This window comes from Medicago sativa, chromosome 3, assembly GCF_051527215.1.
Source record: "Medicago sativa cultivar Bolivia chromosome 3, Bolivia_mono, whole genome shotgun sequence".
NCBI lineage: Eukaryota > Viridiplantae > Streptophyta > Magnoliopsida > Fabales > Fabaceae > Medicago > Medicago sativa.
Window position 1 is genome coordinate 26,295,800 of NC_140751.1, and position 20,250 is coordinate 26,316,049.

Here is a 20,250-nt window from a genome sequence, read left to right on the forward strand (position 1 = left end):
ATATATATATATATATAGAATAATTTAGTACTGAATATAATACTAAGAAGAATTTTTTGGGTGACCTCATTTTTCTAGTATGTTGAAGGGACAAACACAACACATTGATGTACTTGATGAATATTTTTTAATATTTATAATGTTTGGAATAGGATGAGGTTTGTAAATTATGAAGCTATAAATACATATATTACAAACAAAGGAGGGAAATATGGCTAAAATTGTCTATTTTGTTTATAGTATGATTATCTTTCTTTCCCTATTTTCGGTTGCAACGAAGGCTGAACCACGTAAGCCTTTTCTAACCATTTAAAACTTTCTTCTCTACTTCGTACACAATTATTTTCCCATTTTAGTTACACATTTTATTCTCTTTTCGTTTTTATTACAGGAGGTCATCGATGTTTTACTGATTCTGATTGTCCACCAATTATACGCCCCCCTGGTATGACACCAAAGTGTGTGCGTTCTGTGTGTAAAAGTGTTCCTATTGGGTGGAAAAATTTATCTCATGTGCTCACATGATTCTTCATTTAGTGTCAGACTAAAGAGAGTACACAAATGCTCTGCTACAATATTCTATAAGTTGTCATTTACTTATTTTCTTGCCAACCAATAAATTGATTTTTTTTCTTTTTATAATTTCATGAACTTTTTACTTATATATTTGTACTGTAAAATAATGAAATGAAATAAGACAACAACATATATTATTTAGACTATCTTAATCTCTCTATATTATAGATATATCCCCATGAAATTCAATTCAAGCATCTCACATTTTATTTCGCTTCATACCTTTTAAATAATATCTTTAATACTTAAGTTTACAAAATAGTTTTGTTACTTCTAAGCCTATGATTTTATTTATTTTTCATAAAATCGTTACATTTGTGATTTTTCTCATACTTCAATTTATATTTCTTTTATATTTTATTTTTTGAAGTGCCTTTTATACTTTATTCGCTTTTAAGGGATATGAAAATATAAAACATCACTACAAAATTGTAATGATCTAATGTTGATCTGTCTGAGATTAGAGCTAAAGGATGACGTGGTTGTTGTACTCATGCTGCAACAAATCAATACAGTGTATGAGGAACTTCGGTGCGGTGGAGGCTTTCTCTGTGGTAGTTGACCACGGTACCTGCAAAATAGACACACGCTTCGACGACCAGGTAAGTATCTTCTTGGGAAAGAGAAATCGTGTAACATGTTGTTCTTAGATCATACATAGGCGTGGCAGAAATTCCATACTTATATAGACGGTTTGGTTGCAAGGGTTCTCGTGTAAACCGGTGTGGGGTACATATTACAGTTGAATGTCTAACTAACAACCAATATCATGATAAGGTCGTATTCTCGTGCGGTTAGACGCACATGTTACCTTGCATAAGAATCTTTTCATGCAATGTATCTTTTGGCTGGGATTTCATTAATACCGTTGTTGGGCCGAGGTCAAGTCTGAAACTATTTCCTCCAAAGCACTTATCGTCTTTATGATGTAATTAGATTGTAATATGTTTGACAATCAATGGACGACCTTCATATTTTAGAGATGCTTCCTTGCCGGCCTTTTCTTGCAATGACGGCTGTCAGGGAGCACCTAAGTTACAATTAAAGAGTTTTGAGTGGGTTGATGATGTACCATTTCTTGCTGGTAGACTGAAACCACCCCTTTGTCAGAGATTTTATGTGTGTTCGATGACCTAGTGCATTAATTAGACTCGTTTAATAGCTCTTGAGTGAAGTTAAATTCTCGATCTCTGATCTGGAGCATTGAATCTTCCTTTTTCACCATCTAACGAATTCAATTGTTGATAAAGATTTCTTTTTTGATAGTGATAGAAGTGGGAGCTTCAAAAAATTCAAAGGTTTTCACATCCCGCCATTCTTTGTTTGTCTTTGTTTCCCATAAAACTTTCTTTTCGTTGTTCTTTGGAGATGTTTATCCATAGCCTTCTGTTTCTATCAGTTAGTCATGGTATTTATGCCTAAGAGAAACCTTTCCTTTCTCATCCCTCTTCTGTTTTTATTGCTTTTGTTGCTTTGGGGTAGAGAAGTTAGGTTGTTTTTGTGTAGTTGAACCCATTGATTAAGAGGATCTTACCTATGCTCGTACATTTGTAACTATTATGTCGGTTATATAAAAAAATAAATTGTATTATACCACAAAGACCGTGCTTAGTTTTGATATCACTCTAATCCACATGAATTCTAAATTATGTTTATATAAGTAGTTTTGTATATTTGATCACAAATATAATACAAGAAGATAGAGAAAGTTGTGTAGGCACTTTTGACCTCCTAAGTTTCAAAGTGTAGCGATTTTGGCCCCCTTTTAAAAAAATGGCCAAAGACACCCCCATGTTTAGCCCCATATTTAAAATAGAGGATAAAAAATTCATTTAAGCCTAACTTAATTGTCTCTTCTAAGATGGCCAGTTGTAGTATCTTCTAGCCTTTTTAACAACCCTATAGAAAATATTGCATCATGACTAACTTCATTTGTGTTATCATGTTCATGTAATACTGGAAAGGTATTCTTCTAATTTGATAATAGAACTGTGGTATGCAATAATTTTAGATGTCACAATATTATGTCAGAAAGGTGTGTGGCTTCTTGAATTGTAAGCAAGAGGTTTTACCTTTTATGTACTAAGGGCTCCCGGTGGGTGCCAATCCGAGTAAGGTGGTCACTTGGGAACCGTGGTTGGAATAAATATGTGAGCTTGGGAGGGCGTATTGTCCTCCTAAATTCGGTGTTGAACTCAATCCCATTTTTTTATCTTTCTTTTATGAAAGTGCCGCCGAAGGTTCTTAAGTTGATTGTTGGTAACCAACGGGAGTTTCTTTGGGGTGGTGTGAGGGGGACGGAAACTTTGTTGGGTGGGGGTGGAGGACGGTGTGCCATCCCAGGAAGGGGGCCAATGTTCGTGCTATATGGGTGATGTTGTTATTGTTTGAGGCGATGTCTGGTTTGAAAGTGAACTTTCACAAAAGTATGTTGGTTGGGGTTAATATTTATGATTCCTGGTTGGTTGAGGCAGCATTATTCTGAATTGTAAATGGGAAAGGTGCCTTTTTTATATTTGGGTCTCAGTATTGGAGGTCATCCCCGGAGACTAGCGTTTTGGGAGCCAGTATTGCACACCATAAATTCTAGATTGTCAGGCGCGGAAAGGATGTTTTCTCTCTTTTCGGGGACCGGGGACCGTTTTATTCTTTTCAAGTCTATCATGACATCTCTGATTGTCTATGCTCTTTCTTTCTTCAAAGCTCCGTCAGGTATAATCTCTTCCATTGAATCTGTAACACCCCGTTTTCCCAACATAAAAATTTCTTAATAAAATCAGAGTAATTCGTCATAAACGGAATGTCACATTTCATAAAAATCATAAATGAATAAATAATAATTTATCCTTCAAAATTCAATCAACAAAGTACTTAATATCTTGCAGCGGAATTATTCGTCATCTAAAAATAGTCTTTGGCACATAAGGCCTCATCATAAAAGTCTCATAATAGTCTAAAACATTCATTAGTTCAAATCTAGTACTTAATCATAAATCTCGTAAAACAATACGTAAGGAATAGAAAACAATAGCAAAGTCCCCATCCCGTTACGTAACAGAGCACCTAAGACACACTTGTGAGGAGTCCATTCACGACCACGCCTAATCATGATTACCTGCAAGTTACCCATACGAAGAGCAGCATTTTCAAGCAGAAGGGATGAGATTTCTCAAACAATAATATTAAGTATATAAATCATCAATTACATTTAACAACATAAACATCGTATAATTCAACAATTATATTTAAATACATAGATATCATCATATAACAGTCATAATCATTGTCATGTAACTTCATACAAATATTTCATCACCAGGTTCTCCGTTAAAACATCACAACTTAACAACTCGACTCGACAATGCATCTAGACTCGTCTATGCAACTCTTATCGTCTTAAATCATCTTGAATCATCATGAAAATGCAAATGCATGTGGTACCAATCTAGGGCATAAGACCGCGTCGCTTATGAGAATAATTATACTCCTAAGGCATGAGCCCTCATCGCTATTGAGAAAAAGCTCCTAGGGCATGAGCCCTCGTCTCTGGCATGAGCCCTCATCTTTAAATGAGTATGCATGGACTCAACATCTTACGTCTTAGAAACTTCATGAACATCCTATAACTTCTTGACTTAGACCGACATTTACATCTTAATAAAGATCAACAGCAACATATGCAGCACTTATAAAGTCATATCATATCAGCATCATAACATAACAATATCAAATGATAACAATAGCATCTTAAGCATCGCATCAACATAAACATCATAATTAACACATATAGTGCATAAATAACAATATCACATCATTAAATAATCTTAGTCATCTCAACTTAGGCTTCCTGGACAGCTTCTAATATTCTAAACAACCTTCATTTCCTAATCCAAGTTCTTAAAGTTACATGCGCGAAAGGATCGCAAGAAAACAAATTGGGCAGAATGCACTAGTTACTCGCGGTGGCGAGTGGGATTACTCGCGGTGGCGAGTTTCTTTGCTCGCGAGGCGAGCTCACTTGCTCGCGAGGGCGAGCAAAACCCAGCTCTTGGACCTCACTACCTGCTCGCGGTGGAGAGCGTTCTTGCTTGCGAGGCGAGCGACGGTTTAACAGGCTCGGGCAGAATTTTGTTTTTCTCAATTTTTCACCTAATCACATGGTCCTAACCTCAAAACTGATTTTAATTATCATCCTATGGAATATCTAAGGTATGTACATGATTATTACATCATCTCAACGGTTTATCATCGTCTAATCATCAATTCTCACTCAAACCCTAATTCCTCATAATCTCACAAACTCATCCTAAAGCATGTTAGATGCAATCTAATGATTCACAAACTCAATATTAGTGAAAGATAGTCTCACTCTTACCTTATAACAGATGAAATCGGCAGCCTCCAGGTTTCTCTCTTCTTCTCTTGACTTTTCTCCCTTTTTCACCAACAACTGATCGTACGTTATGTCTTTCTCTAAACCTAACTTCTCTATTTATAACACCTATTCTGTTCTTTCTATTTCCTCTTAAACACTAAACTCTCTAAATTTATAAAACAGCCCCACATCTCAATAATTATTTTATTTTCAAATCTTATTTTCTTTAATAATAAAATAGGTCACAATGTCTCATAACATCTCTAAAAATCACATAAATCACGTACATCTTATAAATCATATAAAAATCATATAATATATCCTAAAACTCATTAAATAATTAAAATGGGCCTTACATAATCTATTTTTAAAAGAAAATAAAATTGTGTGTGTGGGTGTGGGGGGTGGGGGTGTGGGCGGTGTGTGAGGATAATAGGAAAATACCTTGGATTGGAAGGAATACTGTTTGTTTATGAAAGGAGTATCACATGTTGGGGGTTAGGAAGTTGAGGGAGTTCAATCTTTCTCTGTTGGGGAAGTGATGTTGGAGTTTGTTTGTAGATAGAGGAGGCTTCTGGTATAAGGTGTTGGCTGCTATAGGTATGGTGAGGAGGCAGGGAGGTTAGAGGTTAAAGGTTGTGAAAATTAGGGATGGTGTAGGTGAGGCAAGAAAAGGTTGGTTTTCTGAGAGGGTGTCGCGTAAGGTGGGAGATGGAGGAGATATTTTCTTTTGGTAAGATCGGTGGTTAGGAGAGGTTCCTTTAAGCACGCAGTTTAGTCGCTTATTTGATCTAGCGGTGAATAAGTCGTGTTCTGTTGCTACTACGTTCTCTTTAGGTTGGGAGGAGGGGGAGAGGCGTATAGGTGGAGGACGAGATTGTGGGTGTGGGAGGAAGACTTCATAACAGAGTGTTATACTTAATTTTGCTGCCTAGCTAATGTTTCAGATCAGTAGCAGTGGCACCCCGACATTGTGGGGGGATATTAAATAATGCGTACAGGTTATCAACTTGACACTTCACACAGAAATTTACTATTTAGGATATTATGGATGACCTAATTTGGCATAATCAAGTATCCTTAAAGGTTTCTATTCTAGCTTGGTGATTGCTTCGAGACAAGTTGCTGACTAAAGTTAATTTACTGAATTGCGGCATAATCTGTGCCGAGGCTACCTCATGTATGATGGGGTGTGGGCAGGCTGAAAGTGCCCCTTATCTGTTTCTTCATTGTGACACTTATGGATCCCTTTGGCAGCAGGTCCGGTCTCGGATTCGTGTTTCGTGAGTAGATCCTCAAAGTCATCGTGCTCATTTTCTTCAATTTACTCATTACTTAGGTCGTTTGAATGATCGTTAATCTTTCCTCCAATTACTTTGGCTTTTTGATTTTTGTTAGTGTCGCGTCATTTTTCGGAGATCAAGCTATTCTTATTAGCATAGACTCACTATTTTAATTGACGACTGAACTTTTAAAAAAATTTAGAAAAGGGGAAAAAAGTTCAAATTACCCCATTTTGAAAAGATTTAGGGTTCGGGGGTTAGTTACATAAAGGGAAGGTATTAGCACCCTTTATGTCTGTAGTACTCTACGAGAACCTCTTGACTTTATTTAACTTTTTGTGCTATAAACTTGCTTGCTTTTTTTTGAATGGAATTTTGAAATGATTAAAAAAAGGAAGACCTAATTATCTACATTTTATTGATTTGAGAGGACGAGTGTCCTTTGCCTACGTACCCGTGAAGGATCAAAATCACGTAGTTCGGGGTTAAAAATTGACGTTTGATTGGTTTTGTGTTTTTTATTAGTTTTGAAAAAGTTTTAAAGAGAAAAGCCAAGTGGCAAATGAGTATTTGTTTGTATTTTTTATATTGAAAGAAAATAGACTTAAAGTATGATTAAAATTGATTTGATATTTGACTAAGAAAGAAAATAAAAAGAACGATCACTTGATTGAAAATCAAGGTTTATTATGAAAATATTTTTGTGATTTTTGTTATTATTTGAATGTTTTTGTGGTTTTGGAATAATGAATAAAAATTAAACTAACAGAGCAATGAAATTAAAAGCGCATGGATTTTTGTAGTGACGTTGGATCACTACAAAATCCCTAATCTATTTTTTTTTTGTATTTTTGTTGATATATATAAAGCGGTAAAGAAATAAAAGACACACACACACACACACACACACACACACACACACACACACACACACACACTTTTTTCTCATTTATATTTACATTGGACCTAAATACATTCTAATTGCTGGAAAATAAATGACAATAATTAAAATGCTAAATATAAATAAAAAAAATGCTAAAAAGAAATAAAATGCAAGAAAATAAAAGGAAGGGACAACCGAAGGGACAAAATTACCGAAGGGACAAAATTCCAAAGGGACTTTTCCGAAGGGACAGGAAAAGAGGGAGAAGAAAAGAATAGCTCGTCAATACAAGCTAAATGAGGGAGAAGAGAGAAAAGTTCTTTGACAACTCAAGAGAACTTTTGGTGTGTCAAATTGTGAGGAATGAGAGCTATATTTATAGGTGAGGAGGTTGATGAAAATGGAAAATTGGTTTAATGGATTTTGATCGTGATTTGAATGGTGTGTAATGGTGAATTTTAAAAGAGGAATGTGAAAGTTGACACTTGACTTGAAATGTTTTGGACCTTGGACATTTTATTTTTGGACTTATTGACACTTTGTTTCTTTTTTTTTTTGACTTAGACAATAAAATAAAAGTGACCAAAATAAAAATATGAAAAATGACTAATTAAAAGATAAAATAAAAATTAGAAATTAAAATAGAAATTATAAAATTAAATAAAAGATGGAAATTAAAGAGTAAATAACAAATAATAAAAAACTAAAGAAAACTAAAAATATAAAAATATAAAGAGAAAAGAGGGCCCGACTCGGAACCAAACATGAGGTATTTTAAGATACCTTTCTGCCGAATTTTTCTCTGAAAAGTCAGAGACTAATCAGGGTCAAATGGCGTATGAATGTGGGGTCTTAGGTCAAAAATTGGGGTATGACAGATGCCCCTATTTAAGTTTCTTCGTCCGGAGATTTGAAGATGAAATATTTGAGTTGACAGGACGAAGAGACTTAAATACAGAAGTACATCAATTTTGGACCTAAGATGCTGTGAAATGCTCATGATGCAAGTATGAATGCAGGATGGCAAAGGCAAATTGATTGGGAGTAGAAACAACATACGGGATACCCAAATTCGTTAAAGAAAGCGATCCGACTCCGCTGGGGAATCGCAGTTTCACTGGGGAAAAGATTGTCTACTACCGTATTGGTTTGGGACGATAGCTTAATGAAGACATCACTCTTAGCGACATCTCTAGAACAGCTAACGTTGTGGATGACACTTTTGAAATTGAAATTGATTGGCGACGTCTCTATAATAGATAAACTGGGGACGACACCATTGAAATTGAAATTGAAATTCAAATTGAAATTGACTAGTGACATCACTGGAACAGCTAACGCTGGGGGTGACACTTTTGAAATTGAAATTGAAATTGATTAGTGACATCACTGGAACAACTAACGTTGGGGATGACACTTTTTATAAGATAAGAATTTTTGCAAGCTATTCGCTTGACACAAAGATAACACAAGATATTTGCAAGCTATTCGCTTGACACTGATGATGACAAGAGAGGGTTTCAAGCTATTCGCTTGACACACAGGTAACAAAAGATGTTTGCAAGCCATTCGCTTGACTCCAAGGTAATCGCAGACGTTTTCAAGCTATTCACTTGACATAAAGGTAACAAAAGATATTTGCAAGCTATTCGCTTGACACTAGGTTAAAAAAAGAGGTTCGCAAGCTATTCGCTTGACACCAAGATAACAATAGAGGTTTGCAAGCTATTCGCTTGACACCAAGATAACAATAGAGGTTTGCAAGCTATTCACTTAACACCAAGATAATTGTAGAGGTTTGCAAGCTATTCGCTTGACACCAAGTTAACCAAAAGAGGTTTGCAAGCTATTCGCTTGACACCAAGGTAACAAAATAGGTTTGCAAGCTATTCGCTTGACACAAGGGTACAAAAGATGGTTGTAAGCTACTTGCTTGACATGCAGGTACCAAAAGATGTTTGCAAGCTATTCGCTTGACACACAGGTAACAAAAGAGGTTTGTAAGCTATTCGCTTGACACTGGTAGCAAATTATGTCTGCAAGCTATTCGCTTGACACAAAGGTAACAAAAGATGTTTGCAAGCTATTCGCTTGACACAAAGGCAACATAAATTGTTTGCAAGCTATTCGCTTGACACCAAAGTAACAAAAGATGTTTGCAAGCTATTCGCTTGACACAACAATGAGTGAAGACCAAATTGAAGGAATACGACCAAACAAGACTATGGGTGATCAATGCGGTTATGTATGAATGATGTTGTGTATGAATGAAAGTAATAATGCATGAATGTATGAATGGATGAAAGAATGTATGAGCGTATAGACCGGATTGCGACAGGTGAACTTGATGAGACAAGACACGACAGGTAAGATGGAGGTCAGACTGACATTGCAGTACAAACACTCGGAAAACTTCCTTGGAGATGATGTCGTTGCGAACAATTTGAGTCATTGATGGGGTAAAACCCGGCACAAGGTAGCAACTGATGCCTCCTGGGCAGCAAACCCATTGTTTAACCAAAAGTCTGGAAGAAGTCGCCATTTGTAAATCAGCGTAGAGTGTCTTTCCACAAGTACACGTCAACAGTCATTTTTTTTTGTATATTTTTTTGAAAATCCCTAACTTTTGCCTGGACCGCCCTTTCAGGTTTTCAGTCCACCGGGAATATATTCTTTTTTGTGCCCCTAATTTTTGCCTGGACCGCCCTTTTGGGTTTTCAGTCCACCGGGACGCTCTCTATTGCCTAAGTCGCCTTTTCAGGTTTTCAACTTAGCAAGCTTTGCTTTTTTTTTGTATATATTTTTTTAGACTGTGACGACATCTTGTTCAAGGCAGAAGTCCTCTCCATAATGCTTAGCCATGTTTCTCTTTTGGAGTGTAACCGTTCTCAAGGCGGATGTTGATGTACGCTTCAACTACTCACGAGTTCAAAGAGAGTGTGCTTGTTGTTCACACTTTTCAACAGATGTAAAAAAAATTTATATTTTGAAAATTTTTGCTTCAAGTATTGCCATCAAAAATAGAAGAAATTTGCAAACAAAATAAATGAGAGTTCCAAATAAATGGGCACAGGCTCAAATTTGATGAATTGAGTGGTGACCTGCCAACGGCATGGCTCCACGGATCTTTGAAGAATTTGGAAAATGGTAAATATATTGGAAGGTACATTGAACACAATAACCGTTATACACCCTGACAGACTTTGAATGCCCCAATTCGGAGTCCTTGATCTGCAGATGCTTCGAATCGGAGGTTCTTTGATAACATGTATGCCCCAAGTGGATTGTGCCTAACCAGATGCAGTTACTTTGTCATGATCCTTATTTTTTGCATAGATCTCCCTTTTAGGGTTTCAACCTATCAGGATAATATTTTTTATTTTCTTTTTTTTTTGTCTCTAATTTTTGCCTGGACCGCCCTTTCGGGTTTTCAGTCCACCGAGACGCTCATTTTTGCCTAAGTCGCTTTTTAAGATTTGCGACTTACCGAGATTCTACTTTTTGACAAAGTATTTCTTGACTGCACCAGCATTCTTAGAACGTGTGAGTTTGTCACCATCCATGATTGTTAGAGTCATTGCACACAAGTCTTCATAATTAGGTGTCCACTTGCCCCTGGAGTCAAAGTTCCCTTCTTGAAATTCATGGGGACGAACCTTTTTGTTAGAAGCTTGTTTCAAACTTCTTTTGATATATTTGTACAAGGTTGTCATGCGTTTAAATTCGATCAAGCTTGGACTTTAGCAGAACTCCTATTGACGGGACTTCGATCTTCACCGAAAGCACGACCTCCATGTTGCATATTGGGGAAGGAGGGGGGGTTGCCCCTGTTGAAATGTGTACTGAAGTACGATATCTGAGCAAAGAGAATGGTAGCACCCCGAGCCAGTCCTTGTAATCGAATGTCATCTTCTGGACAATCTCCTTGATATTTTGTTTGCATTTTCAATGGCTAAGATGCCCCAGTATGTGAGAGATCTCATCGGGAATCTCTTCATTCTCCTTCTTCAGCTTCGGACACAGGGAACTCACAGTTGGAAGAGAGTACATGGTTAATGTGTTCAACGGGTTTATTAATGCATGATTTGATTATTGATATAAACATTATGATTATGCAGATACGTGGAAATGATTAAAGGAAAAAATAATTTTTTGTTTTTTTGTATTACCATTTTTCCAGAAAAAAGCACAAAATAAAAACAAAGTCAGAATCAAAGCGACTTTTTTAATTGATGAAAATACATAAAGCAAGAATCCCTAAACAAGTTAACTTCCGCCTCGGGTGGGACGAAAGGATTTTTTTTCTGAAAGACATAAAACAACAAACAAACATATTAATTGAACAGATGAGTAATAGAAATAAACATCAGCAACGACTCGATTGCAGCTTAAACATTTCATGTGTCAACTTTAGATACATAGATCCGATAGCGGATTAACTTGCACTTTCAAATTCAAACTCTTCAAAAGGTATAAGGTTTTTTCGGACCAACTTCTGAACTATCTTCTGCAACGCAAAACAGTGCTCGATATCATGACCTGGTGCCCCTTGATGGAAAGCACAAAAGAGATCCGGCCTGTACCGGGATGTGAATTTTGCTGGCACTGGAGGAGGTGCCTTGGTGTAGACCAAATTCTTTTCGAGTAATTTTGGAAACAACTCTGCATACTTCATGGGAATCGGATCAATCTGTGTCCTTGGAGCCTGTTGTCGAGGTTGTTGTTGACATTGTTGGAACTGGGGTTGATAACCCGACCTTTGAACATTATTTATGATAGGCATAACAGTGGCAACAGGGTGATAAGCGAGATATTGTTGTTGAGGCTGACTTCCCACCACACTCATTTCCTGGTCTTCCTCCTCTGAACTGTCAGTGGGAACACTTTCTTTGACCAAACGTCCTTCTCGGACCCCTTCTTCAAAACGTATTCCCGTAATCATCATCTTTGCAAAGTTGTTGGCAGCACTTCCAACCATTTTCTCATAATAAAACTGATCCAGAGTCTTCAAGAAAATCTCAGTCAATTTTTTCTCTTCCAGAGGTGGACGAACTTGATCAGCAAAATCTCTCCATCGCTGGGCATATGCCTTGAAAGATTCATTATCATTCTGGGTCATGGCCCGGAGTTCGTCTCTGTCTGGGGCCAAGTGCAAGTTGTAGTTGTATCGTTGGACGAAAGCATTACCCAAATCTTTGAAAGTTTTGACATCAGCACGGTTTAGTCCCGTGTACCATTTCAAAGCGGCACCAGTCAGACTATCTTGGAAGCAATAGATAAGAAGCTTATCATTATCGACTTGGGGAGACATCTTTCTGGCATACATTGTCAAATGGTCCTTAGGGCAAGTATTCCCTTTGTACTTCTCAAAATCAGGGACCTTGAATTTGGCTGGTATCAAGACATGTGGTACCAAGCAGAGATCATAAGCACTTTCCCGGAACAATTCTTCCTCGCGGAGAGCTTTCAATTCCAACCGTAATGCATCAAACTTCTCTCTCAGCTCTTCTACCTGGTTATATGCAACCACACTTCCTGGTTGATAGATTGGTTCATGAACCAAAGGAGTAGAGTAGGTCATATCAGCTTGAGGGAGCAAAGGGCCTGAATGTTGCGCAAAAGGAGTTTGAACCTTAGAGACAACGGGACAGAGTATTTCACTAGCACTTAAAGGTGTACTCCAGAGATAACCTTCCAGCATAGCATGTTGAGGAGTACTAGCAAACACTGTTGAGATCGGAGTAGTGGAAGCAACCGTCTGAGCTTGAGTGCTGACGATAGGAAGAGCTAATGGCGACTCTGCGCAACTGACACCAAAGATACTAAGTTCTTCAAAATCTAATTTTCAGCCCAGAGGGTCGTCACCTCTTCACGAAGCTTGTGGTTCTCTTGTTCAAGATGATCCATTCTGATTTGCTCGAGTGTTGTAGATGCGAGTAGACTGATGGATTGACCTTTTGTAGGCATAAACAAAGTATGAGACACAGACTAGAAACTATGAATGCAAAATAATGCATGATAGTTATGCAAAAATATTTATTTTATCGAAGGATTTGTCAAAGTAATTGTAAACATCATAAGGAACATTGTTTCATTTGATGATCGAAAATATTACAAACAATCCCTTTTTGAGAGCATAAGCAAAACCGAGGAAAAAGTTCCTAGCAAAGCTAAAGACTAGTTAAGACTTTTGAAGATGTATTTATTGTTGTTAAAGTTCATACCTTTGTTGTTTACAAAAACTTATCTAAGTCCTTCAATAATGAATTTTTTTTTTTGAATGAATGTATGTATGCATGAATATGCTACAGAAACGATGAAAACATGATGAGGTTTAAGGTCTATGATGTTGGAGTCAAGGGTGAAAACGCCATTTGGTAGGGACTATGGTTTCAAATGTACATGTAACAAGGGTTCTACCAAAGTTCCCGAATTCCAACCGCCTTTGAACTTTGTCGGATACCGAGACAACACCCGGTCCAACATCGTTCGTAGGAAGGTCTAGTTCGAGTGTAGTATCGCGTGTCGACTAATACCGAGACAACACCCGGTTAGCCACCGCACTACGTCCTAAAAGGCCAAGATGGGTTAAGGGTTACTAAAGGTCCTTAGCGTTCAACGGAAACTTAAAAGTAATAAAGTCTAAACGTGACAACACACGTCGACATATATCACTTCAAGTTCCTCCCCTAAGTGTGGCCATATCACATGTGTCAAGACACGAGAATACTCTCTGTATGTCACTATGATTCTACCACCCCTATCTTATATTTCTCTCAAGTCCGGGTTAGGACCTATCTCACCACTCATGTTAGAAAGAAGAAAGAAGAAGGAAGAAAACATATATACACTTATTTCCATCATTTATTTTTATTTTTTGATTTTTTAAGCAAGTTATAGCACAAAACTTTAAATAAAGCCAAGTTAGGCTCAACCCTCTTAGGGGGGTCCCCAGTGAAGTCGCCATTTCTGTCGCGTCATTTTTCGGAGATCAAGCTATTCTTATTAGCATAGACTCACTATTTTAATTCACGACTGAACTTTTAAAATTTTTAGAAAAGGGAAAAAAAATTCAAATTACCCCAATTTGAAAAGATTTAGGGTTCGGGGGTTAGTTACATAAAGGGAAGGTATTAGCACCCTTTATGTCCGTAGTACTCTACGAGAACCTCTTGACTTTATTTAACTTTTTGTGCTATAAACTTGCTTGCTTTTTTTTTTTAAATGGAATTTTGAAATGATTAAAAAAAGGAAGACCTAATTATCTACATTTTATTGATTTGAGAGGACGAGTGTCCTTTACCTACGTACCCGTGAAGGATCAAAATCACGTAGTTCGGGGTTAAAAATTGACGTTTGATTGGTTTTGTGTTTTTTATTAGTTTGGAAAAAGTTTTAAAGAGAATAGCCAAGTGGCAAATGAGTATTTGTTTGTATTTTTTATATTGAAAGAAAATAGACTTAAAGTATGATTAAAATTGATTTGATATTTGATTAAGAAAGAAAATAAAAAGAACGATCACTTGATTGAAAATCAAGGTTTATTATGAAAATATTTTTGTGATTTTTGTTATTATTTGAATGTTTTTGTGATTTTGGAATAATGAATAAAAATTAAACTAACGGAGCAATGAAATTAAAAGCGCGTGGATTTTTGTAGTGACGTTGGATCACTACAAAATCCCTAATCTATTTTTTTTTTTGTATTTTTGTTGATATATATAAAGCGGTAAAGAAATAAAAGACACACACACACACACACTTTTTTCTCATTTATATTTACATTGGACCTAAATACATTCTAATTGCTGGAAAAATAAATGACAATAATTAAAATGCTAAATATAAATAAAAAAATGCTAAAAAGAAATAAAATGCAAGAAAATAAAAGGAAGGGACAACCGAAGGGACAAAATTCCGAAGGGACTTTTCCGAAGGGACAGAAAAAGAGGGAGAAGAAAAGAATAGCTCGTCAATACAAGCTAAATGAGGGAGAAGAGAGAAAAGTTCTTTGACAACTCAAGAGAACTTTTGGTGTGTCAAATTGTGAGGAATGAGAGCTATATTTATAGGTGAGGAGGTTGATGAAAATGGAAAAATGGTTTAATGGATTTTGATGGTGATTTGAATGGTGTTTAATGATGAATTTTAAAAGAGGAATGTGAAAGTTGACACTTGACTTGAAATGTTTTGGACCTTGGGCATTTTATTTTTGGACCTATTGACACTTTGTTTCTTTTTTTTTTTTTTGACTTAGACAATAAAATAAAAGTGACCAAAATAAAAATATGAAAAATGACTAATTAAAAGATAAAATAAAAATTAGAAATTAATATAAAAATTATAAAATTAAATAAAAGATGGAAATTAAAGAGTAAATAACAAATAATAAAAAACTAAAGAAACCTAAAAATATAAAAATATAAAGAGAGAAGAGGGCCCGACTCGGAACCAAACATGAGGTATTTTAAGATACCTTTCTGCCGAATTTTTCTCTGAAAAGTCAGAGACTAATCACGGTCAAATGGCGTATGAATGTGGGGTCTTAGGTCAAAAATTGGGGTATGACAGTTAGTATGGAATGAATGAAACAACAAGTTATTTAAGAATTCTCACACACTCATTCCAGAGCTTGGATAAAGTTAAGTTTCATTCTTACTCGTGGTTGAAGGCTAATAAAGCCACTTTTGTGTATGGTTGCCAGCGATGGTGGCTGGACCAGTTGTCATGTTTTGGTATCGATTAATCTTTATCCTTTTAATTATTTGATTGACAAATTGTCTTTTTGAGTGGTCTTTTTAGTTCGCATTGTGCTAAGGAGGCGACTCTGTGTGTTTTAATATATACCATTTTTTATTTTTCAAAAAAAAATTAGTTTCTTGTTATCTTAAAATTTAAACAAAATTTTGTTACTTATAATAATGGTTTCATGAATAGTTATAATTCTATATATAAGATAAGTAGTAATTGTTTGTTACTTATAATAATGGTTTGATGAATAGTTATAATTCTATATATAAGATAAGTAGTAATTGTTAAAACTTGTTGGAGAAAAAGATAGTAACTAACAAATGTTTGTTACGAAAGAAAGATAACATATTAAATTTATTGGAAAGGGAAAGTGTGATAAAAAAAATAGGAATATATTAGTAGATTAAAATGAGGGTATAATAGGAAGAAAAAACACAAAAATACACTTCGCTATTTTGGTGTTAATATTCCAACACGACACTTAAAAAAAATAATGGAGGGAGTATAGCTTAATATTTTATTGTGAACATTTTGCCTCATACCCCTACCACTATCCCTCTACCCTTACCAACAATAAAAATACCATTTTCAACCTTTTTTTTTAAATCACACCCAGTCACCCCCCATAATTGTTCCGGTTCATAAAGATTTTCGAAATTACTACCAACCCTCATTCCCATTTTAGTTTCCACGTTTTGACACTCACCCATAACCATTCATTCTTCTTAACATTTTGGTTTCTGTAACGCCTCCGCTTGGTGGGCATGTAATGCTGAGGCTAACGAGGGGCGGGGAGTGGTCTGGCTCCTGGCAGCTTTTAGGCAAAACGGAATCACATCGGAATGAGAGGGATCCTGAAGCCGTGCAGGTATGGGACTGCATGGTTGAAGGAAGTCTTATAAGAATTGTTTGGTACTACCTATAACAACAATATGCATCTTCTTTTCGGTAGCTCATTCCATAAGAATTCCACAGTTAAGCGTACTTGACTTGGAGCAATTTTGGGATAAGTGACCTACGTACCAGAAATTTCCCGATAGGCGTGCGAGTGAGGACAAAACACCCTGAAAAGACTCGTGTTGGTTTGTGGGGTCAATCGGCAATCCTGAAAAACAGTCTGGGGTGTTACAAATGGTATCAGAGCAGACCTGTCCCAGTACGATGTGGTTCGAGTACGAACCAAGCAGAAGCTGGTGGGAATGTAACGCCGCCGCTTGGTGGGCATGTAACGCCCGAGGCTAACAAGGGCGGGGACTGGTCTGGCTCCTGGAAACTTCTAGGCAATACGGAATCACATCGGAATGAGAGGGATCGTGAAGTCGTGCAGGTATGGAACTGCATGGTTGAAGGAAGGCTTATAAGAACTGTTTGGTATTACCTATATCAACAAGATGCATCTTCTTTTCGGTAGCTTCCACAAGAACTCCACAGTTAAGCGTGCTTGACTTGGAGCAATTTTGGGATTGGTGAGCTACCAAGAAGTTTCCCGGTAAGCCTGCGAGTGAGGACAAAACACGTTGAAAAGACTCGTATTGATTTGTGGGGTCAGTCGGCAATCCTAAAAGCAGTTTAGGGTGTTACAGTTTCTCTATATGAAACATGTTGATGATGCTCCCTACGAGTAATTGGTTAGTTGATGTTAGGAACAATACGACTTTAACAACGACAAAATAACATCTGCTATTGACGAATTGGTTAGATGATGTTTGATTGTTTTGTTTTCATTTCCATAAAGAAATCAACAAATTCAGTTCCATTTTTTTTTTTTTTAGATCTATTCAATCAATCAACTTGAGTTTCTTGCATTTAGAAAAAAATAGATTTTGGAAAAGCTACTTGAAATAGATTTTCATTTTGAGGTTAAAAATGATTTTTTTAACAAAATAGATTTCTTAAAAATCTAAAACAAACACAACAAAAATGAAAAAAGTGATTTTTTACTTAAAAAAATAGATTTTTTTTTTAAAAAAATCCAAAACAAACGGACCCATATTATGAAACAATTGGCAGTTTTCAGGGGTGATTTTCACCTGCACACGCCAATTTAAGATTAGCACCGAAATATTTGCTGGGATAAGTTTCCAGTAGTGGGTGTGATTCTAAAAACAAGGTTAAAATTGGTATTCTCTATGGTTTGTATGGGTGGAGGAATAATTGTAGGGGTATGAGGTAAAACTTTCTAAATTGCGCTTAAACCGCCAGACCTGATGGAATTGCACAATACATGTAATTATTTTTTCTCCAGGACTATTTATTAGAAAGCAACTAGAACTCTAATACTTGGTCAATCCTTCAACAAAAAAAAAAAAAAAAAAACTTTGATACTTGTTCACGATGAAAATATATTATTGGACCTTAGAGGATAGAAGTGCCGTTTTCTTAAGAGATAAGATTCACTGGCTTAAGAGTTAAGTAATAGTTTAAAGACTTAAGTTATAAATCCTTAATGTATAATAACAACCCTAGTAAAAAATTGAGCAACCCTAGTATGTAAGCCTATAAAAGGGCATTGAGCAACCACTGTGTATTTGTGAACCAAAATACACAAAATTCACTCTTAACTGATATCATTCATTTGTTTTAGAGTTATTCTCTTCATCTCAATTCTCTCTCGTGGTGATATCACTCGATCGGTTTGCTCCTCCACGGTTACTAAGACACAGTCACCATCACAACACCATCATTCGTTTTCGATCTGAACTGAATTGCATCAACTTCTTCCATGGCAACTGAGGTAGACTGGTCTGAACTTCCTAAAGAACTTCTGAATCTGATATCGCAATGCATCGACAACGAACTCGATCTTATTCGTTTTCGATCAATTTGTTCAACGTGGCGCTCTTCCTCCATCCCAAATCACCACAGTAACATCTCATCCTTCAAATTCCCCAAATATATTCCTCCACCAGATTCCACAAAAATCGATGACAACTATATCATCGATTTCATCAAAAACAGCAACTCTCCATTCCACCACTTCTCCAAACGAAGTCTCTTCCTTGTCAAACCACCACCACATCAAACCCTAGTTCTTCGTCCTTGGTTGATGCAAATTCGCCCAAACTCACGCCCAAACTCGCGTGGCGAAATTATGCTCACATACTCACACCCACCCATCAGACATGGATCAGCAAAACAACTACAACAAACCCTAATTGAACGTGGTGACGTGCTTGACTTTAACAAACTCTCTGTCCTTCATTTAGGAACCCGTTACATCACCGACCAATACTGCGTGTGCCCTAAAACGGCCCTTGCTGTCACGTGCCATGGGAAATACCCTCTCTTACTCGGCACATTGAGTCGTTATTCCCACTGGCCGGTGATTTTCCGTGGCTGCATTGAGCAGTGGACGTTGATCTCCAATTTGTCAACTGCCAGTGGAGACATCTGCTTGTTTAAAGGGCGGTTCTACGTTGTTGAAATGTCTGGTAGAACAGTTAAGATTGGACCGGACTCGACTATAGAGTTAGTGGCTCAACCTTTATGTAATCTTGGTGACGGTCTCATCAGAAAAGTGCTGGTGGAGAACGAGGGTGAGTTGTTGTTATTGGACATTTATAAATCATCATATCGATTCAGTATTGATTTTTTTAAGCTTGATGAGAAGGAGAAGAAGTGGGTGAAGTTGATGGATTTTGATAAGAAGTTGAAGAAGTGGAAGTCGAGGAATTTTGGGGATAGGGTTTTTTTCTTGGGGAGTGGATGTTCGTTTTCTGCTTCTGCTTCAGATCTGTGTCTTCCCAAAGGAAATTGTGTTATCTTTATTGATTATTTCGTCTTATCTACTGACGATATAACGGACGGGAACCGTGTTTTTCACTTGGAACGAAATCAGCTTTCGCGTGTGTCTGAATATCCCGAATATTTCAACTTGTTCTTGCCACCGAGGTGGATCCTCAATATTTGAATTAGTAACACAATATGTTATCTTCCATTGGAAGGTTTCTAATGTGATAGGGATTCATAGTGTATTATTGTGCTTAGTTTTTAGATTGGATAAACGTGTTTACTATAACTGACTGGAAAAAAATTGTTGCATTGACTATGAGTCTATAAGTATCTCTACCCTTCATAATTTTATTATTATTTCATGAAATTTCTAAGCTAGAAGTAACAGTGTTGATGAGCTTCATTATCTTCTTTTATTGTTACTTTTTAAGACTATGTTTACGAATTCCTAACTACTAATTGCATATTCATAAGAAAAGGTGCTGGAATTTGAGTTGCCGGATAAGTGTTCCGGTGGATTCTTTAAGTCTACTTCCTACGCAAGTTGTGATTATTTAGGATTGTTGTTATTTTTATTTGATGTTGACCACATGTATTATTGGTGATGTAAAGTTGAAGCCTAATTCATCATTTACTCTTATATGATATCT

The 20,250-nt window shown here is 36.5% G+C and overlaps 1 protein-coding gene across 1 annotated transcript; it reads left to right on the top strand.

Annotated features, from left to right (window-relative positions):
* Nucleotides 1–18,419: 18,419 nt before the first annotated feature.
* LOC146936748 (F-box protein At2g17036-like) lies at nt 18,420–19,896 on the top strand. Its single transcript, XM_085751390.1, has one exon. It carries the CDS (start codon nt 18,591–18,593, stop codon nt 19,776–19,778), a length of 1,188 nt encoding a protein of 395 aa, XP_085607516.1. The 5' UTR covers nt 18,420–18,590; the 3' UTR covers nt 19,779–19,896.
* Nucleotides 19,897–20,250: the final 354 nt, after the last annotated feature.

Excerpts from the sequence above, each read along its gene's own strand:
- LOC146936748 (XM_085751390.1), top strand. The coding sequence starts at position 18,591 with ATGGCAACTGAGGTAGACTGGTCTGAACTTCCTAAAGAACTTCTGAAT.